This window comes from Andrena cerasifolii, chromosome 1, assembly GCF_050908995.1.
Source record: "Andrena cerasifolii isolate SP2316 chromosome 1, iyAndCera1_principal, whole genome shotgun sequence".
NCBI classification, from domain to species: Eukaryota; Metazoa; Arthropoda; class Insecta; order Hymenoptera; family Andrenidae; genus Andrena; species Andrena cerasifolii.
Genome location: NC_135118.1, coordinates 30,734,249 through 30,757,145, shown reverse-complemented (window position 1 = coordinate 30,757,145; position 22,897 = coordinate 30,734,249). Strand labels below are relative to the sequence as shown.

The 22,897-nt window shown below is 45.2% G+C and overlaps 1 protein-coding gene across 10 annotated transcripts in view; it reads left to right on the top strand.

Moving 5' to 3' along the window:
* Positions 1–22,897, top strand: part of Shaker (potassium voltage-gated channel protein Shaker) — a 342,093-nt gene that overhangs the window by 293,449 nt on the left and 25,747 nt on the right. For 8 of the 10 annotated variants that reach the window (XM_076824796.1, XM_076824823.1, XM_076824815.1 and 5 more), the window contains 4 exons: positions 5,217–5,340; positions 13,727–13,992; positions 17,770–18,413; positions 20,871–21,000. In XM_076824796.1, the coding sequence (XP_076680911.1) occupies positions 5,217–5,340; positions 13,727–13,992; positions 17,770–18,413; positions 20,871–21,000 (1,164 nt within the window). Of the gene's footprint in view, positions 1–5,216; positions 5,341–13,726; positions 13,993–17,769; positions 18,414–20,680; positions 20,811–20,870; positions 21,001–22,897 lie in introns of all 10 variants that reach the window. The other 2 variants (XM_076824806.1, XM_076824833.1) reach the window with 1 other exon arrangement.

Genomic DNA, 22,897 nt, shown 5'->3' with positions numbered 1-22,897 from the left:
ATAGGGTACTCGCCTCCCCCGTTGTATTTTTAATTCACCCCAGATTAACAACGACACCGACGCCGCTCCTCCATGCATAGGAACGCGCAAGATTTTAATTGAAACGCCTCCTGCCCCGACGAGACTGCTCCTCCTTGGGAGTCGCGTGAACCAGCCGTTCGATATTCATGCAAATAGGCCCTTGGCTCCGGCAACCGGCCGATTCTGTTGCTCTCACGGGAGGAAGCATCAGGCAGGGGCGAAATGGTGTCCAGTGCGGGAGGCGAATGGCGCCTTTGAGGACGGAATTTGCGGCTGGCGCGAAAGGTTCTCCAGCGGTATCCGGCGCCGAGCGACAGTCGCTGGTAACAAAGAGCTTTTAAGCCCGGAAAATTCGTCTGGCGAGCTTTTGTTCGCCGCGTCGCGCGCGCGGCGATTCAACAACCCGGGAGTCGCTGCGTTTTCGGGGCTAATCTATCCTTTATCTCGCGGCGAAATCGCTCCTGCGACCCCCGACGGGTGGCGAGAAGCATTTGTCTCTCGCACAATGCCCAGAGGGCGCGTCGGTCGATAAGAAATCCGCCACCTTGGAGAACGGCGCGTCGATCGGTGATCCCGAAACGCTGCTTCAGTTCCATGGACCCCGAATTAATCTCCCTATTTGTGAGGGGAATACTGTTTGTGGGAGAATTACTGTCTGGTTGTTCCTGTTAATTGTGGTCCTCCACGCCTCCTGGCGCCTGTCACTCCCCTGGCTATTATCCGGGGTGTTTGGTGCATTGTGCCAGGTTGACCAATATGTTCGTGCCGTCTATTAGTACCTATTATAAAAGTAGCTTTGGACCTTCCCCATTGTTTGAAGATGATTGAGCGTTTGCTGTGGCGAGCAGTGAAGCTCTTTGAGCTTATTGAAGGCGAATGGTTCAGAGATTTTAAAACTACTGTTGGATGCACACTATTTCAGAGCTGTTCTCTCTGGGATGGAGTCTTCTACATAAACAACACATATGTGTACAGCTGCTTCCGTAGTAGCATTTATTGTTGGCATTTTGATGGCCAACTAATTCCCAACTTGGGGATACTGTGGGCCAACCAGAAATGCTACTAGGGTTGTGTTTGTCAACTTAGCATTCCACAGTTTTAGATCTACAAGAAAAAAGAGAAAAGGCAGGTAAAAAAGCTTAGACTCAAGGGTTTCTGGCTTCTTCCGATATTATTGGACCCCACAGTGGTCCAGGAGCACCCAAAAAGTGGCAAAAATTCAAGATTTCATCAGATATTTATGAAACTTATTATTTATTAGGGGTTTTCTAGGTCGCTGATGACTAATCCGACGTTAAAAACCTAAAATTCAAAATCGCATATTGAGTACAACATATAGTTCAGCTGTACGTGAGCATAATCTGTCAAATTCATTCGAATTTATTGGAAGATGGATAGATAAAGCAATTAAAATGGTTTTAAAATTCTGTAGTAGTTGACAATTTAATCCGAGATATTCAGCAAGAATTGCAGGATTTTCGAAAGCTCTTCGAGCTGTATTGCCGTCGTTGCTATTGCCGGAGCCTCCTGGTTTTGGCTTATCTACTATGAGACCCAGCTTTTCCCGCAAAATATTTTGCACTTCTCGTTTTCTTATTTGCAGTTCACTTTTATTTTTCTCACTCTTAACTTGCGAGACTTTAAGCTGGATCCGATATGAAATATGAAGACAACACTCGAAAATCCTTATCCATGCGTGTAATGGACTTATCCCGTGCATAAGTGCGTTGCTATTTGGTAAAAAAAGTGCCATTCGTTTTATTCGACAAATCATTAAAGGTTCGAGGTGTTGCCTGGCAGATTGGACATGTCTGCATGGATTTCGTTCCTGTTATAATATTTAATACCTTTCCGTCGTTAAGAATAGTAAACAACGAATTTGAATACGATGTGTATCATCTAATGCAACTTCTAATGCTTCTAACTGGTTAATTTCTTCCTCTACATTCTCACATTTTTCAGTGAGAATAAGAGTTTTGGATTCTTTGATAGTTTGGAGTTTTATCGGTCGACAAAATCTAGCAGATTGCGGAGTCTTGTTATTCCATAAAATACTATTATCTGTACCTAATAGACGAAGAGGAATAAGCGTTGTGGCAAATAAGTTGCCATCGCTTAGGTTTGGATCACGTTCGTCGGATTCATATCGTTGTTTGTACTCCGACTGACCTGTACTTCCATCGAAGCCCCAAGAACACAGTAACACAGTTTCAATTATTTTACTGTTTTTACTTTTCATAACTTGAAGTATTACTTCTCGTTGCAATTTGATCAACCTTTCTGAAGCGTGGTTCAATAATGCCTGCATTGAGACTTCAACTTCAATCTCCCTCATAGAAATTGCTTCTTTCGGTGGCCGACATTCGGCTTTGGCTTCAAGAACTTTATTACAAGATGGCCAAATATCCGCACCACATGCTTTTACTTCTAAACGCATATTGGTGTACACATTTTTTGACATACGGTTGTCCAAAAGAAATGCTAAAGCTTCTTCGGGTTTCTTAGTTATAGGAGCTATATTTGTATCTAACAATTTTCTAAATTTTCTGTTTTCATTTATTTATTTATTTAATACAATACGGGCAGTAGCCCATTATTCTTTAATTAGTAAAAACACAACATCGTCACAGACGTTCAAGAATAGGCCTAACGTCACAAATGAATCGCCTTATACATAGCAAGTTTAATTTAGTTTATAGAACCAGAGAAAAAATCAACGCAGTGGCTAACACCGTCAGCCAAACTACACACCCTAGTTATAGGGTCATTGTCCTTAAGGTTGCTCCTGAACAAGTCGATATGAAAAACAGGCACACCTCGCAGCCTTGCTCTTCAGCTTTGATTTGATTCTTTAAATAACTTTTTATAACCACCTAATGACTTCTATTGAGTTAGCTTTGAAAATATTTTTATCCGTTCAACTCGGCTAGTTGTGAGAATATGTTTCTTTGTTTGCATAAATGAGAGGGCCATTAGACGAGCTTGAAGGGGTGCAAGCTTGGAATCGAGGGACCTATTCAGTAATTGAAGATCGGGGTACGTCGGCGAGAGAACAACGCGTTGCTCGATCGCGCAAAGCTGCAGAGCGATTTTTTGGCGGCACAGAACTGGAATGGTGGAAGGAAAGCAGGGAATCGACCCGGGGCCCTCTCGGCCCCGCGAAGTGGAGCGTGGAGATGCTCTTTGGCGGCGCCTCTCGCTCCCACTTTTCATTTCTCTTCTCCTTTTTCTTTCTCGCGTCTTGCTGCTTTGCCAGTGGAACGCCCGGCAGCCACCTCTCCACGATTTTCATTCTGCTCGGACGAGATCCAGCGAAAGTGACGCTGAAATGTTCCTCGGGGTTCCCGGCCGCTTCAAAATCTTCGTCTCTTTTCCTTGAAAAGTGTCTTTTCCATTTAGCAAGCACCTTTGCGCGCGCAGCTTCATAGTTTCGATTTAGAATCAGTGAGAACTTCATTCGATTTTATTTAATACATGCTTTCCACTGCTTCTAGTCCAGGGGCGTTTGTATTGTAATTCTGTGAACGAGGGAACGAAAGGGAGAGTATTTCTATCGAAACATCTGAGCGATCCTTGTAAATTTATTTACCCGGTTAACGGAGTGCCGTTTTACTCGAGCACGTATTGCAAATTTATGTACACTTATGTTTCAACCAGCTTGCACATAAATTTGCACAGCACGGCTCATGAAACGTCTGAACATCTCGAGCACCCTACAGACGCGATATATTTAAGCAGTAAATCGGAAACGTGACGTACACAGCATCGTACAAACGACTTGTGTCTCTAGGAGGCCTCAATGAAACAGAGAAGTCGACTGAACTTGATGCTGTGCGCTGTTCTTTTAACTGTCTTATAAATAAACAGCAGGTTACAGTCGCTCTTACGAGCACGCAGTGTGGCTATAGCGAATAGCTGCACAACTGGCTAGCAGCAATAGTTACAAATGACTGTCGACTGCTCTAACACCCTCGACACCACCAATTCACCTAAAGCTACTCCAAGCGTAACCTAAAAACAGTATCTACCAAAGGTGTACGAAGTTTCTGAAGTCTAAAATCCTGTCAAAATAATAGAAAAGCCCAGAAACTCACGCTCAATAGTACAAGATATTCCCAACCCTTCCCCCTTCAAAATATCCTTCCCCCAAAACCCGGTTCCCAATTAAAAGCCCAGACTTCACGAGGCTTTGAGAAACTGTTCCCAAGGATGATGATTGCCAAAAGCTGGCGTATTTCGAGGGCACTGAAGCCGTAGGATCGAGCGCTCGATGAACCTGTCGATCTCTTTCGAGGAGATCGAGCGACATCGGTATCGTCCAGAAGCGGGCAGAAAGAATGAGGCCCGTGGCGCGCAGCTGGTTGGCGACGAGCCTGGTGCTCGTTATTTCGATTGCTCATGGACGAGCGTTAATTACGATTCAGCTGCTCGTTTGGCAGGCGGCCTGTCGATCGGCAATCGGCCGGCGCGCAACCGATCGAAATGGATCCGCAGCTTTCTTCGTCGACGTGAGTCACGCAGGTCTCCCGATGGTGTACGTACCCAAGCGCAACAGATCGGCCCGACGATCCCTCGGATTGTATTATAAAACATCCCCAGCGCACCCCGACTCATCCCTGGAACGTCACGCTGAACAGTAATATCGTAGCGATTCGATCCCACACCATCCGCGGCCCACCCCCTCCGTGCGGAGCCCCCGAATCCTCCCCGTTCCACTCGACAATCCAATCGCCGTAGAATCAGCTAGCAGCGTAGCGATTTTCCACTCCAGTAGCCCGATAATTAACGAACATTCCACGGTAGGAACGTTAGCGGCCTCCTGTTCTCCGGCGATCGAGTAGCCTAGGTCTCGGTTAATTCTTTATCGATCCCCGTCACTTAAGCGATCTATCAAGCCATCGCGGCTCTGCCGGGCTGTCGACCTAGTGGCTTGGCCGCGTCTAGTAGCTCATTAAGAGAATAGCTTGGTATAGGGACTGCTAGTACAGAGGTAGCGCAACCTAGTTTCCCGTTTTCTTACGTTCCACGTATGTATGTACGATGTACAGTGTTGTTTCTTCTTCTCCGTCTGTATATGTACTTATTGTGCCCTGTGTATATATATATATATATATGTAATAACGTACACGCGAGCTTAGACGCGAGCGGCGCGGGGGACGTTTTGCGCGCCACTGATTTGCTCTTTCTTCTTGCAGATCGCTGCCAAAACTCAGCAGCCAGGACGAGGATGGGCCGAACCCCCACACCCAATACACAGGCGTCACGCACTTCGAGCCCATACCGCACGATCATGACTTTTGCGAGAGGGTCGTCATCAACGTGAGCATTTCTAGTCGTTACTTGTGCGTTTATTTCGCGTGTAATCTGCCGGGGCATTTCCGGCGTTTTCAGGCGAGAGGCGTTTAATCTTGGTTGATCCATAGAGGATGTCCCTTTGGCAATGACGTTATAGAAAGGATTTAAATTTCGCGAGGGCATGTATGTGTTACAGTAGGAGTGGCCATTTTTTATACGTCTCAAATTTATTTTTTCGTATTGCCTTGCTCTCGACCCTTAGAATGGTTCCAGTTTAGTGCAATTGGACAAGGAAAGGGTGCTGATCGGGCTTCCAATTTAGAATTCATCAATGGTTTTGAATTTCGAAAATTTCTCAAAAATGGTAAGTCCTATCGAAATATTGTTCAAATAATATTAAAAGAGCATTCAATTTTCTACAAATACTGTATATATCATTTTTTCGTGTTTCCAACCATTTCTTAGATAATAGCGTCTGAATAGAGAGGTTCGCGCGACGCGCTCCTCTACCGCGCGGCGAATTGCCTATACCTAGGCGCGTAACGCGGAGCTCTATATTCAGACGCTATTATCTAAGAAATGGTTGGAAACACGAAAAAATGATGTATACAGTATTTGTAGAAAATTGAATGCTCTTTTAATATTATTTGAACAATATTTCGATAGGGCTTACCGTTTTTGAGAAATTTTCGAAATTCAAAACCATTGATGAATTCTAAATTAGAAGCCCGATCAGCACCCTTGCCTGTTGTCCGATTGCAATAAACTTAATCAGGAATTATTTTTTTATGAAATGGAACCACACTAGGGGCTGAGAGTAAAATAATTCGGACGTTGAAAAATAAGGACCACCCTGGTATGCACACAGTGATCTGATTGGCTGAATTATTCACCAGAAATTAAATTTATACTTTTACTAGTGAATGTATCTATACATGTTCATCCTAACTCAGGGAAAATATGCACAAACAAAAATGCTTCAATTTGAATGGATACTTTTTTTTAATTATTAGGTGCGGTCGCGTTGGTGGCTATAATCACACACACCCCGATGCTAAAAACGCACCCTGTTCCTGCGTTCCCCGAAATAACATTTTCAGGTTAAAGAGGATGTTATCTATGAGATGCATTTGCTTTATGTGGCGGTGTGCGCAACTGCTACTGAAAGTGCCCATTCAAATTGATGCGTTTGCTTTATAGATTCTGATGGTAAATGTATCCATTAAAATTCAAGTATTTTTTCTTCGTGCCTATTTTGAGTGCCTAACTCAGTGTAAAAGGACATCCACTAGTAAAAGGATAAATTCCATTTCTCGCGAATAATTTAGCCAACCGGATAAGTGCGTGCATACATTGACTACCGAATATGTGCATTCCCTGAATTAACGCTTTGGCTGTAACGTATACAGTAAATAGGAAACACATATGTGACGCAGCATAGCTAATGAAGGACTCAGTGCCCAAGAATGTAAGCCACAGTTCTCTTACAATCCTCGGGCTGAATGTTGAGAGCATCGACTCGCGTCATCTGGATTTCGCCATTCGTCGTTCGTCAGCGACACCGAAATTGCCATAGGTGCCTATGGTACGTGCTTGTTGTTTAGAGGAAGCAGGGAAATATGACACTTTTGTCACCGGCTGCTGGCATCCCCAGATGTATTCGCGTGTTTGTTTCGGGGTAGCTTCCACTCCAATCGCTTCTCGTCTGAAATAGGCTCTCGAGTGTCATCGGAGGATTAACCACAGGTGTTGCGGGCTGCAGTGGGAAGAAGGGGAGAAAAACAAGGATCGCTGTGATGAGTTTATCAGCTCGCCGGGAGTTATGGTGAAATTTCTGGAAAGCGAAGCTCGATTTAACTGAGTGCGGCCGCGCGTGGATCGATCGGCAAACTCGAACTTTCAAACGCAATTACTCGATCAGCTGGTTAATCTTGCTTACTGGCACTCGCAGAGCGCGCCTGACGCTCCCCGTGAAAATAGGAAACGAAGATCGAGCGAACTTATTGACTTTGCCTGGCTCCGGGAGTGAGGAGGCTACTTGAGCTATTAAACGCAGCGGATCCTCCTCCATTATCCCGAGTTTCGTTATCCGAACGCTCCGCTATACGAGTGTTCTTTTATCCGGGCGAAGCGCGCCTCTGCAACGCGCGCCCTCCTCTTATTAAAATATTTTTCATTAATTAGCAAAATTATACACGATCGTGGCAATTTACCGAGTCTGCCCAAGTCGAGGAGGAAAGAAAGTATCCGAGCTGTCGAAACCGGTGGAAACTTTATTATTCAAATTTAGACCATGTAGCTTCTACTGTTTAAATACTTTTCTGTAATTATGCGATGGCGTCTAAATCTTTCACGAGTCTGTAAGTAAGTAACTCACCTCTTTATACTACGCCCTTGCCTCTAGGGATGTCAACGATATATCGATATATTAAATTGGTCGATAAAATGAAGAAATATATCGAAATTTCTGTATCGGTAGTTTTGAAAAGCGCATCGAATAGATATATCGATGTCTTCTGAAAATATCGGTCAAATTTGATTTTGTATACCAACCTTAAACATCGTCGAAATCATAATTGATATTTGACGCATTGTCTCTGTTCGCTGTGTTGAAGGAAATCTTTTTTTTATAAAATTTGCTTACTTTCGTGGAAATTTCAATCAATTTACTTAAAGTAAATGAAAAGTAAAGTGGAAATATATGAATATCAATAAATTCAGACAGTAAAGAAACTCAGTTTTTATTATTAAAGTTAATAAACAATATTAAAGAATTAATATTAGTTTTTTTTTTAGTAAAATGAACAATATCTACATACTCGATATATCGATACTTCATCTCTGATATATAGTGTGTATCGGTACATCGATATATTGGAATGTGTTGACATCCCTACTTGGGGACACTATCGAAGTGTCTGGCACCGAATTTATTCTCCTTGAAATATGTGGTTAAGCACAGATATCTTACAATTAGCGACACCTATTTTTTCATATTTGCTTCATTTCAATTTTAAGAGATGAAACAGCTTGAAAAATTCGAAAATCTGTACATAATGTTAGATAAAAGGTTATATAATTAATAATTAAGAAAGAAAGCTTGCATAATAGAACAACTATAATTAGATAACACCGTGTATTGTTCAAACACTCCATTTCATTCACAAGGAAATCGAAAGCTGGTTCGATTTCAGGCTCCTCTCGTCCCCACTAATATATATAGAAATATATAGATCCCATTACTATATGTATGGTTTCTAAAATACACTTACAACGAGGATATTAAAATTAATTTTATTGAAAAATTATTAATTAATATAATAGGGGATAAAATTGTTCTTGTTAAAATAATAAATAATATAAATAATTTGAATTCAATTATTAAATGAAGAATATTTAGTGGGATAATTTTTATTGATGTTATTAAGGGTAGCCTACGGTCAAAACGTTTGAAAACTACGCGAGTTTCATGAATTAAAAAAAAGAAACTGAACAACACTCAGTAAAAGAAGCTTTTTGGATATTATTACTACACATTTGAAGAACAAACAAGAAAATTATTGTTTGAATTTTATCAATTTTTGCATTAGATATGCAGCATTCATTGTACCCCTGTAGAAATTAGAGCTCTTGGCGGGCGTCATCGGAACTGGTGACTGGATCGTGTGAAATAAAAGAAACTAAAAATATTCTTAAAATATATGTGAACGGTTATCGCCTTATTTGTCTTCATTGCAGACAAACAATCCGGCGATTTTTAGCACTTGTTTGAACAGAATGTGGAAAAAACAGTTTTTCTACGCATAACTCTGTCCATAAAAAAGAATGGGTGATGCAAAATTACTCTTTGCGGATAAGGCGATAGCGAGTCTAATTATGAATTGAATGCCGTAAGAGTTTTTGAAATCGGTCCATGATTAATTAAGCTTTTTACAGTGGCGCTCGTCAAGGGCTCTAATTTCTACAGTGGTACAATGAATGCTGTATATCTAATGCAAAAATTGATAAAATTCAAACAATATTTTTTTAGCTTATTCTTCAAATATGAAGTAACAAAGTCCAAAAAGCTTTTTTACTACATTTCGTTCAGTTTTTTTTTTTAATTCATGAAAATCACGTATTTCCAAGCCTTTTGATCCCAGGTTACCCTTAGAATACTGAAATTAATCTTTCTTAGCGGTTTTCTTATTAAATTAAGTCTTCAAACTTCTCAGAGCTGTTTCATCCCTCAAAATTGAAATTAACCAAAAAAAAAAAAAGAAATACGTGTCTTAGATATTTGTACTTAACAGCATATTTCGAGGAAAAACTGCAGAAATACTTCACCCCCAGAAATAGAGCGATAAACGCCAGAGAGCCGGAATATCCTACAGTCGAAAAATCCCCTCGCCCCGGTGATGTCCGCCTATTATCGACAGCAGTGAAGCCTCCACAGTAACTCAGTCATCAAAGTCCGATCCGAATAATTTCCAAGAGCAGAACGTGACGCGGTCCATCGATCAGACGGACGTGAATTCCGTCGCCATGTTTCAAATACAGGATCGCGGGCGCGGACACGTTTCATATCTCTTCCACTCGCCGCGCTATCGAAACGGCCTGTGTAATTGGAGTCGAAACTCGGCGATTTGCGCGGTGCGAAAAAAAAAAGAAGAAGAAGGAGGGAGATCGACTCGTGCTGGATCGCGATCGCCCGGAACGAACGAAAGCAAGCCGGTCGTCGCGTGGAACGTTGGGTAACTAGGGAAGGGAGGAGAGAAAAGGGGCGAAAGGACCAAAAAGTGGAATCGTCTCTGTGAAGGATCGCGACCGATACGAGAGCGTCGTTACCGATCGCTGTTGTTTGCTCGCACGCTTCCGCATTGGGATCGATCCCCGCGCGGCTTCGCCGAAGCGGACGCACGCTTTCCGCGGCGGCTCGACTGGCCGAGGACTGTATTCGTATTTCTTTTCTTCCTCGACCGGGCAAGATTATCCCAAGACACGAAGTGACCTACAGGCCGTGTTTTGGCGGCCGTCCAAGTTCGTCTTGGAATCAGGGGCGATATAGTACCAAGGTCGTATTGTGTGAACGGAATTATCTGTCCTCGCGGATGACACGACTGCATTGCGCCAATTACAGTAACCGTTCGATCGTTCGCCGAAAAATTCCTGACTACCAATCGTTACCGCCCCGCGTGCCGCTCCGCTTCTCGATCCTTGTCGAAACTTCGGAACTAGGTTAGCCTCGGGTGCGGGCTACTATTTTTGAGAATCTCGAGAGGCAGCGCTCATCTTTCCCCCGTTTTTCTCTTTAGCGCACTTAAATTGCTCGTGTAAATATTATTCCGGGACCGAGGAATGATTCCCTCGGTTATCTCTCGGGCTGGAGGTAAGAAAAGTTTTATGCAGATTGCTTGGCTCCCTTTCAAATATTGACGGTGAAATTTCTGCAGACCGATTCATTCTTCGATCGCTCGTGATCGTGTTCAGCTGGAAGGATTTGTTGTGGTACTTAGAAATGTTTAAATCCACTAGACTTCTATTTTTACACCTTCGCGGAGGTCTTTGTTAGCTGGAATAAATTCTACTGGAAACAATTCTCGAGGCAGCGCGCGTACCAGGCATGTAGCGAAATACAGGGGATAGGATTGATCCGTGCGGCCGGAGCCGGGAGAGAGCGCGAAGCGTGCGGCGGCAAGGGAATGAGGATCGTCAGTAGTCAGACGCACTCTCCGGACCAATATGACTGGAGCTATATCTCTCTGTATCTCTGCGCACGAGCTTTATTTTAAAAATTCTTTCCAGTGAAACTTGTCTAAATTAATGAGAGCCTCAAAGCTGCTCACGAACTTCACAGGGGCTCCATTTAATGTTTCTAACATACGCCTTTGTTCGCGTTTTTAAGAGCACGATGTGCTAAACAGAAATGAAACAGTTCCAGCGGTTGATCGAGAGACCATTTGCGCGACAAATCCTGGTCACTCTGGGGCGTTCGATAACGGCGCTAAATATCGACCGGTAGCATATTGCACACGCGTTTGTCCACGCCATCGCGGGCGCAATCCAATTTCTGTTCCCGACGCGCCTTCATCGCCCCTCCTCATTGCCCAACACAGCTGTGTCAAACAACCTGTCATCGCCGAAAACTTGGGCCGCCCTTAGAAACTGAGGGAAATAGAGTCGCATTTTGGCAACAACAGCGATTATCGTGCCCTTGTGCTCGAATCGTTTCAACGGCTCGCGAGGGGAAATGGTAACGGCCTAGTAGAGCGATTAAACGGACTGACGTTAACGGAACTGTGGATCATCAACATCGGATTCTGGGCCATTTTGGACGAGACGCTTAGTGGTTTAAGGGGCCATGCTCAGTCAGGAGGCCGAAGAAAAGGGTGGTCTTTGGAAATTTTTTACTCAAAAGCTATACAACATTTCTCAAAAAATCTTTTTTCCTTTTAAGGATTGCATCTAGTACCGTGCATCGTAATTTTTTTATTTAAAAATATTTAGCAATAACTAAGTTCTTGTCCATCACTCGAAGGTTCTCTAAAGATAAAGGCTTCTGCGGTGACCACTGCTGCTCGAAAGTCGATCATCTAAAATAAAAAATTCAAAAGAATTTATTTATTATATTATATTATCTAGTATTTGAACGAAGGATTTTTCGAAATATTGATTTGGGAAAAAATGGCTGATGTTTAAAGTAAAAGTTTCAATTTTTATCATAAAACATGCCTGATTTTCGTAAATTAAAAGAAAACTAAGCATCGGATAAAAAAATCCTTCGTTCAAATACTAGATAATATAATATAATAAGTAAATTCTTTTGAATTTTTTATTTCAGATGATCGACTTTCGAGCAGCAGTGGTCACCGCAGAAGCCTTTTTTTTAGAGAACCTTCGAGTGATGGACAATAACTTAGTTATTGCTAAATATTTTTAAATAAAAAAATTACGATGCACGCTACTAGATGCAATACTTGAAAGGAAAAAAGATTTTTTGAGAAATGTGTTATAGCTTTTGGGTAAAAAATTTCCAAAGACCACCTTTTTTTCGGCCTCCTGACTGAGCATGACCCCTTAAAGGATAGTCTCTTTACAAGCTATATCGCGCTGAAAAGGTCTTCATTTCAAATGTACAGGCTAAGTTTGCGTTTTTGTCGAACAGCAACACCTGGACCATTAACGAAATGTCACGTGCCTCTAGTTTCGCCCAGATTCTTTTACAAGGGGAGGGTTCACATTTCGGTTGTTTGTGACGTTAAGGGAATCATCGTTTATCGAGTTATAGGCAGGCTCCACCTTGGTCGTAGGGTTAACTTTAATTCTGTCCGAGTAAATGTGATTTGCGAGCGGGCGAAGTTATATTCCCTTGGTCCCGCGCCGTTCTCAGCGCCACCGTCGATAAACCACGGGGCCCTGTCGCGACAGTTATAACCGATGCTCGCTCCTTTTCTTTTTAATCGCCCTAATGCCGCGACGCAATTACCCTAGATTCGTTTATTAGTTTTCCGCCCCGGCGAGGGGGGCTCGAGAGAAAAGTCGTTTCTTTTCGGGACGAAACAAATCAGCGGCGACCGCGCTCCCGTTTATTCCTGATAAATCGACGTTACGCTCGAGCGTAACGGCCAATAACGACGGTCGTTATGGCTGCGAGCTCTAAAGAAGGAGCAACCCATCCTGGGTGGAGTGCCGTTACTGTTAACAGTCCTGTAACGCTCAAATTTTCACGTCCAAGGTACACACCTACTTCTAGAACAACAGCCGAGTGGGTCCTATACTGCGTCGCCAGAATCCTTTCGCTCTATTGCATGCTGTCCCGAAGTTCCGAAGGGAAATTTCTCCGAATCTATCCTCACTCTAGGTTAAGTCTCCCTTCTGTAATCTCTGCAGCTTCCCCACAAACACAACAGTACAGAAATACATTAACTTAGGACCAGAACTCGGATCAGAAGTCTTCCCACATTCCACTCGCAAATTATTATTATTATTAAAAATAGGAGAAAAAGTGACTTTGATAGCTGAATATTTTGTATCGTTATTTCATCCTGCATCACTGTATTGAGAACCGAAAGACTACTTTCAAGATTCGAAACAAGATCCTCCCCAGCGCAAACGTAGCGCGCTCGTTGAGGTTATGTTGCGCAGGTGGCGCGCGTGCCAGTGGCACGACGCCTCACTAGCGCCGCCTAGTGGTGCAAGCAATCTCCCGCCGAACGTTAACGAGGCGTTGCCGCTTCGTTTCGCCCCGCAAATTAGCGTATCACAGCCAAGAAAGCCCTTTGAGCCCGTCTGAGAAGCGCTGACCCGGCCGGCGTCCCAATCGGCAGGGGCAGCCGCAGGTTGACAAAAGGGGGATTAACGGGTTAGAGGAAGGGAGCGGGCTTGCGGCTTGTGTACCAGCAATAATCGATCGTTCGCTGGATCTCGACAGGTGAGCGGGTTACGGTTTGAGACGCAGCTGCGTACGCTGAACCAATTTCCGGACACGCTCCTTGGCGATCCGTCACGGCGGCTACGATACTTCGATCCGCTACGCAACGAGTACTTCTTCGACCGGAACCGGCCCTCCTTCGACGCGATACTCTACTACTACCAGAGCGGCGGCAGGCTGCGCCGCCCTGTCAACGTTCCTCTCGATGTCTTCTCCGAGGAGATCAAGTTCTATGAGCTGGGCGAGCTGGCCACCAACAAGTTCAGGTACTGCACCCCGCTACGTGTCCGTGAAACGGGACACCTCTCTGTCTTCCTCACCCCAACCCCAGTTTCAGTGGTAACAGTTTTGCTTCGGCGCGACAGGTACATTAAACGGTCGTGTCCAACGTGTCAGAGTGACGATGAGTGGTATATAATTATAGTTTTCTCAACGTAGAGTAAACGATGCTCTATTGTCTCTCTATTGGGAGCTGGAGAAAAGTCCCACTACCCGCAAGCTGAAATGTCAGAGGGACCAGGGGAAATCCTACCATTAGGTTCTTAGCCGCTGTCCACATTCGTGGGTTTTCGCGATTTGTTTCGTTTGCGTTCTTGCATTCGCGGCGGACTTTGTTGGAGGGGATTGGATGGAGCCAGCGGACGATTCCCCTTGCCCCTCTGACATTTTAGTTTGTGGGTATAGGGATTTCTTGTCAGTTCTCAATAGTATGTATAGTTTGTTCTTTTGTGTTAAACTGAGAATTTTTACGATCTCAACTGTCTCTGACGCGTTGATTAGGTGGATTTGAACCTTAACCCTTTGAATATTGAATTAACACTTTGAGTGGCGCGAATAGTACCCCTTTGAGTTATCGCAAAGATTCAGGGACGGTTGGATAGAGTACTTTTGACGGTTTGCAGGAAATAGAAGACACGCCGACGCCAGTCAAGGTGTTAATCCTGATGTAGTTGTCTCTGTAATGATCACTAGTTTCTAGCACTCATGTATCAACCACACCGTTGTTATACTGATATCTATTTGTGTTTAACTGTCACGATTCAGACACACAATGAGATTCTTTGGATACACCAGTTTACCACGAGTCAAAGCTGTAATCAGTACGTGAGGAATTAAGCAAATTTTGCCGATACTGTAGATGTACCCGAATCTGTTATAGCGTAGACATGTACTCATTATCATACAGGGTGATTCGAAGTGATCGTAGCTCGAGCGGGACGCGTTTCTGTATCCAACGTGTACGTCGCCTAACTTCGCCCATGCCAGCGAAGCACGCTGCTAAAGTGCGGACCCCGTATTACAGAATCACCCTGTACAGTTCTAGAACAGAGTTAGTGTCGATGAGAAAGGACGGTTTTACGAGCCGCGCGAGATGTGTTGGAGGCTGTGGATCCCCGGGAAGTCAAAGTCTCGAGCTCATTGTTCGGGGGCTGTTCAATCTCTTGCCCCTGGGCAGACCCGCGATCCCGTTTCATGACTCTCGTCACCGCGGAAATAAGGAGGAGGGACGTGGGTTGGAAAACTCTCTACTTGCCGCTCCGTCGCGGCAATGCCTGCTCCCTCCACGGTAACGAGGATTATAAGGGCGAACGCGCGCTTCTTTTGGTCATTTCATTTCTGACCAAAGAGTCTCTCGACTTTAACCCACTATTCGCCAATTACGCTGTAATGTATATAGGGTGTCTCATCAGTCACGATGCAATCGAAAGGGGAGTGATTCTTAATCTGAAAGTGGGTTGAAAATACAGACTAGTGTAGATATAGTGATGGTCAAAAGAAAGTTTAATACTCATATCTCGACATTCCTGCGCAACTGACTTAGTACGACACTGCTAAGTATTAGGTTGGTATTATGTAAACACCTTTATTGTTCCTTGCGTGTTACAATCTTCTATCTCTCTGTCAGGTGTACATACAAGGTGTCCCACCTAAGACTGGACAGCGCGATATCTCCTAAAGTATTGGAGATTAAAAATTTAAAAAAATATGTAATTGAATGGTTCGAGAAGGCCAATTTATTAGCAGAGACGATTTTTTTTATTATTATTTTAAAAGATACTCCAACTCTAGATATTCCAAGACAAATTGAATAAGCTTTAATGTATACACTTTATTTCCACTGATTTTTAAGATATTGCTTTTGCAAAATTACTAATTTTCACTGGAAGAAAACCCTCTGGAATAGCAAGGAGCGGGGTCGGTCTTGCTGGCGCCACGGGTGGCATTGCCTGTTGAAACTGATACCTACCTGCCAAAGATCTACGACAGGGTTCGCAGGCCCAAAAGCTGGACAATTCTTTTCCGTCAGAAATGCTACTTAGTTAGGTACCTCTGCGGTATCGAGAAGCGCACCGTCACTTTTATTTCGCACTTGCATCTACGCTCGGATGGCCGGTTCTTTTGGGAGGGATGTAAGTTGGATTGGTTAGGTTGGGAGGAGTGAAAGTTGCTAGACTAAATTTCAACCATAGGGAGCAGATTGCATCAGAACCAATCGGATTTGCATCCCTCACAAACGGCTGCTCTCTTGAAGAGGCCCTCTTCACAGCAATACCTCCTCCCCAATGCCCACCTTCTCTCGCACGGAATACCTCAACGCATGCTTTTGTTTTGATATCCAAGCTCATGTTTATACTTCTTTTCTTCCTGTGTCTCTCCACGAGGAGTATTGCCGGTGGATTGCAGGAGCGTAGATGTCTGGATGCCAGTTGTTGAATTCAGGAGACGATAGAAACACTTTATTACAAAACACACATGTACTGTAATTAAAGTAAATCGTATTCCTCATCGAGCCTCTTCAAGAGAGCAGCCGTTTGTGAGGGATGCAAATCCGATTGGTTCTGATACAATCTGCTCCCTATGGTTGAAATTTAGTCTAGCAACTTTCACTCCTCCTAACCTAACCAATCCAACTTACATCCCTCCCAAAAGTACCGGCCATCCGAGCGTAGATGCAAGTGCGAAATAAAAGTAACGGTGCGCTTCTCGATACCGCAGATGTACCTACCTAAGTAGCATTTCTGATGGAAAAGAATTGTCCAGCTTTTGGGCCTGCGAACCCTGTCGTAGACCTTTGGCAGATAGGTATCAGTTTCAACAGGCAATGCCACCCGTGGCGCCAGTAAGACCGACTCCGCTCCTTGCTATTCCAAAGGGTTTTCTTCCAGTGAAAATCAGTAATTTTGCAAGCGCAATATCTTAAAAACCAGTGGAAATAAAGTGTATACATTAAAGCTTATTCAATTTGGCTTGGAACGCACAATCAACTCAGGTGTTCAAAAAAAATAGTTCCATTTGAAAAACCGAACTTGACCATCGTATCTTTTAAAATAATAATAATAATAATAATAAAAAATCGTCTCGGCTAAAAAATTGGCCCTCTCGAACCATTCAATTACATATTTTTTTAAATTTTTTATCTCCAATACTTTAGGAGATATCGCGCTATCCAGTCTTAGGTGGGACACCCTCTACATACGCTCCTCAATGCTATCCTTACTTCAACTCTATGCTATACTTATTATCATACATTCTTAACCTATCTTATTTCCTATTCCTATTTTATTCCTTCTCCTTTCCGTCCAAAATGTCCCATTGCTCTCGTCACCTACACTATCTTTTCCCTTTCCCTCCTCGGTACATATATCCCACATCTTGGTTCCTATTATCTTAGCATCACTGATGTATTCCGGCAGCCCCGCAATGTATGGGATATACCTAAATAAATGTTAAGACAGAATCGTTCGCAATGGAATTAACCCATTCTCGTTACCGTTCCAAGTTTAAAGATTAAACTTTCTTTCGTCCACCGCTGTAAGTAAAAACGTCACCTCCAGATGTTGATTGCTCTTGAACGCAACGATACCATATTCTGCGTAGCTACAACCTGTACCACCCTGTATCACCCTGAGCCACTGTGTAGAGTGTAGAGAGAAAAGAATCGCTCCCCCCTGCCCACTCTCGATCGGTGTGTGAGGGGCGCGAGGTGGGCAGCGTGCACGAGCAGCAGAGGACAGCGTAAAACGTGTACCGACTGTGCGCAGGGAGGACGAAGGGTTCATCAAGGAGGAGGAGAAGCCGCTGCCGTCGCGCGAGTTCCAAAGGAAGGTCTGGCTGTTGTTCGAGTACCCGGAGAGCTCGCAGGGGGCACGCGTGGTCGCGATAATATCCGTGTTCGTGATCCTCCTGTCGATCGTGATATTCTGCCTGGAGACGTTGCCGGAGTTCAAGCACTACAAGGTGTTCAACACGACGACGAACGGCACGAAGATCGAGGAGGACGAAGTGCCGGACATCACCGACCCGTTCTTCCTAATAGAGACTATTTGTATCATCTGGTTCACGTTCGAGTTATCGGTGCGCTTCCTCGCCTGTCCAAACAAACTGAACTTCTTCCGTGACGTAATGAACTTCATCGACATCATCGCGATCATTCCGTACTTCATCACGCTCGCCACCGTGATAGCCGAGGAGGAGGAGACGATCGATCTGCCCAAGGCGCCGGTAAGCCCGCAGGACAAGAGCACCAACCAGGCGATGTCCCTGGCGATACTCAGGGTCATCAGGCTCGTCAGGGTGTTCCGGATATTCAAGCTGTCCAGGCACAGTAAAGGCCTTCAGATCCTTGGCCGTACGCTCAAGGCCTCCATGAGGGAGCTCGGCCTGCTCATCTTTTTCCTCTTCATCGGTGAGTCACCTTCTCTCGTCTTGCGACCTTTTCCCGCGTTCTCGACGCCTCACTTGTCTCTCTCTTCCATCTTTTCTCTTTCATCCTTGGACGAGCCTCTCTGCCGAGGTCCTGTAAGTGGCGGTCATTTAAAGCATTGAACGCGGAGGAAGGAGTCTGTCGGTGGCGCCGGTGGCTCGATTGATCGGACCCAATCGAGCGACAAAACGGGCGGTCACAGCCCGAGATCACCGACTGGCTCCTTTCTCCCTGGGATTCGAAGAACATGGGTGAGACCAAGCTATCGTTAAAAACTTTCGACACAAGTGTCACACGCTCCCGCGGCTACCCGGACGTTTCTCGCGGCGCTAGCGGTCACACGCTGCCGCCCCGAAAAACCAGGGAAGCCGCGGCTCCGTGCCGCACGCCCCGTCCAAAGTTTTGTACGATAGCGTGGCTTGTGCATCGGGCTTGTTTACACCCGCGGAGAAACTTCAGAGTCTGGCGTCTGGATACGATAGGCGCTTGTTTGCCGGTGAATTTTAATACCACAACGGAGAGGAATCGAAGGACCAACGAGGACACCGGATACTCGCAGCATGATTGCGCGAACGTTGGACAGCGAAATGGGAAACGTTTCGGAAACGTCCTGAAGATCGAGGACCATCCGCCCTCTGAAACAAACGTCACGTTCCTCCTGGAATATTTTCGGAGGGTGGCACAACCCACGGAAGATACACCAGGGCACCACAGACTTACACCGTCGTTCGCCTATCGATCCTTAATTCAAGCCCTGGTAAAGTTTCCAGCGGTGTTCTTGTCCAGCTTCCCCTCTATACGAAAATAAGCTGTTGGCGATCTGCAGAGGTTGGCAAACACACTGCTGGATCGCTCGTTACGGCGGTTGGGATGCTTGCCGGTGCAAAGCACGAGGTATCTGACAGAGTACACTTGAATGGTGGTCTGTTGCTGTTGAAGATCACGGAAAGATTGTTAAGACGGGGGTGTTTATCGTTCGAGCGGGCAAATGAGAACAACGGTACGTGTTTATTGTAATCTTTATTACACCAGTAGAACGTGATACAGAGAATTCGAAATACACAGGTGGTACATATGTAGTCGTAGCACAGAAGGCGATGTACGTTGTACAGGCACGTGCTGCCGTGAACTCAGAATATGGTAATAGGGAAGAAAGTTTGTTCGAGATCATATTTTTCTAATCCCCAGGGTTAGAAGATGTTTTTTTTTATTCAAACGAATCATGTAATCTGCTCCGCTCCATCATGTGATGTTCGAAATGGCGGCACCCAGCGTTAATACGATACTGTCACACTCGTCCTCCAGATTGTAATAACATTATCCACATCTCCCGTAATGCAGATACAGTATCGGTCAAAAGTATGGGACCACCTGGCTTCTCGTTACTTTCCATGCTGCCGGCCAGTGTGAACTGATCCTACGATTTACTCCTCGCCTGCATGTAACGTGGTGCTGGTTACTTATGTCATAAAACACACCGAACAATAAAGTGTTCCTCTATTACAGAAAATAATGCTTTACAGCTCTTCCAAGGGGTGGCCTCATACTTTCGGCCGGTAGTGTAAGGGAGCATACATATTCACAGTTGATCCACACGAATAAACACGAAACACCACTCCATACCATTCGACGAAACATCAACAGCGACCTCCCCGAAACGTCATCGCGAGCAAATTGCCTTCCCTACCGCCATATTCGGCCGCCGGGACCACTACAGCTCCTTCCTTAACAATGCCCCCGCAACAGCAGCATAGAAAATATCGATGCACCCTCTCAGGTACGCAAGTACCGTAAAAGTGTAGGAGAAACGGAAGCTACCGAAAGGACGAAGGGATCGACCGATGGAATCCACTGACAAGAGTCTGGCTGCAATGGCCCCAGAGCCGTGAAAGATGTAGGTAACCGAGCCGACGACGACGACGACGACGGTGGGTCCAAGGATCATCCGCTCCCGGAGGAAGGCTGCCGGATCCAATCATCCTAATGGAAGGTGCTCCGTAAAACCGTCGATCTCGCTGGATCGCCCGGACGGCCCTCTGGCGGGGAGCAGAAGAACGGACCTGGACCTAACGCCAGGGAGATCGATCGATAGATCGGAGCTGGGTGGTGGTTGCAGGAGCCGCCACGGCACTCGGAGCAGGGACAGGGGGCCAGATGGAGGCGCAGGAGGTGCAGGAGGAGGAAGCTAGAGCTAGGGGACACTAAAATACCGTGTCTTGAACCGTGCCTTCCTCTTGTGTGCGTTGCAGGTGTGGTGCTGTTCTCGTCGGCGGTGTACTTCGCGGAGGCAGGCACGCAGGACAGCTTCTTCAAATCGATACCGGACGCGTTCTGGTGGGCGGTGGTCACGATGACGACCGTGGGCTACGGGGACATGAGGTACAGAGCCACCGGGGGCGTTAAACCCACTGAACCGGTGTTTTCTTCCTTGCATTGCAGGTGTGGTGCTATTCTCGTCGGCGGTATACTTCGCGGAGGCCGGCTCCGAGAATTCGTTCTTCAAGTCCATTCCGGACGCGTTCTGGTGGGCCGTTGTCACGATGACGACCGTGGGCTATGGTGACATGACGTATGATGTACTCACTTTCACTTAAGACTCTAGTTAATGCCCGCCAATCAACTAAACGAACACACACCAAGTTTTTTACTCTCTCCTCCGATACTTGAACCACTCAACTTACTTGACACTCTCGAGTACTTCCCCCTATATCGTCCTCTGTGAACCTGTCTTCGAGTTCTCTCCTCCCCGAAGGCACGAATTCCCCCTCTTCATCCCCCCCTCCGCTCCCAGTTTGATCGCTTTTTAGTTCCGAGCTCCTTTTTTTGCTGATGCGGATTTTAGTGCTTGATAGAGTTGAGCACGCTAGTTTTTCTTAGTCTTCTCGAACTTCCACGCATCTGGTTCTCCACCCCCCACCCCCGAAACCACCCCATCACCACCACCCCCACGCTCGTCGAATCTGGAATGTTTCGTTCCTCTTTACCTTTACTGCCTCGATCGATGATTTCTCTTCAACTCTTTTATACATCTCTTTTTGCACATCGCATACTTACAGCGCTGCTCGCTACGTTACTCTAACACGCTCCGATCCGATCATCGACATCTGGTTAGACGTCTCTTATACGGGGTGTTTCTTCATTTCTGGGAAGTAGTATGGGGGTGGATTACTTTCTTGGCAAATTGTAAATTCCTTTTTGGGTTCCAATAGTTTGCTCCGCAAGTAGAGACAGTATAGCTTATCTGGAACTTCTTTCTCTCAAATTTCCTAAGGTTCGATTCAAGCAAAATTAATAGGAGCACCCCACTGGTAACTTTTAGATAATAACTAGCACGGTTTAAGTAAAGTTTCTCTAGATGTCACATCGCCGAATGTGGCTCGTGCATGACCCATTGCCAATGTCAAAGTACTTTAATAAATTACGGATCAAAGTGGGCAATACATTCAAACACACACATAACTCTTTGAAGGCATCGGTTGTCTGTAATAACACGTGTGCAGTAGCCATTCAGAACGCGTCCTGTAAATATACACTGTTGTTCATAAGTATTAGAGCGCCCGCTGTATTTGCAGAAAACGTGATATTCGGTACAGCTTTCGATACTCTCCGCTGCTCTTAATTTAAAACAGCAAAATTTCTCAGACCTGTTCAATAAATTTGCAACGTTTTTCAGAATTATTCCACAGAGATGTCCCGATACATATGAACGCCAGTGTAAGTACATATTCATGATGACTGATAATTCAGAAAATGTTCCTACTGAATACAAAGTGAATGGCAAATTCATTATCGAAGAAATATCTCGTTCAGTGATCCAGATTATGCGTGTAGTTTAGTTTCCCACTCTGAAATTAGAGAGACTAGCCGTCGATTAGACATGGAGGCTATAGATGGCGTGGATAAGAGAACAAACACGACACAGTATTTTTCAAAGTAAGTTGTTCTGTTTCCGTAAGCTCACTCGCGAGGCGTTACGTTCAGACGAATCTTCTTTTTGTTATTTCCGATCTCTGAACTGATCTCCGCAATACTTCGCCAGGTATTAAGCAACACCCCGTAGATTTTGCCCCAGGCTCCGTTTTATTACTTTCCTCTCCTCCGTTTCCGTGCTGATTCAGCCGTACCTTTCATTTTCTTTTCACCCCCCGCGCCCTCCTTTGGCCTTTTCCGCTTCCGCCCGGCCGTCTCTTCGTCAATTTTTTCCGTTATCACCTAGAAGGAATCGCTCGATCGAAGGGAGGGCGTTCCTAAAGCTCGTCGCCCCTTCGCATCTCGAAACCCCCTTTCTCGCGGGAAGAACTTAGTCTCACGGGGGGAAAGCGAATTGAAACGTCTTGTTCCGACCGACTTCCCCGTCCAACACGTTTAATTAGCTTGCGAGCTGGCGAGCTGAAGAGCCGAAGGCCGGAACAGTGGACGCTGTCAATTAATTTACAATCTCTTGTCAGGTGAAACTGCTGATGTGA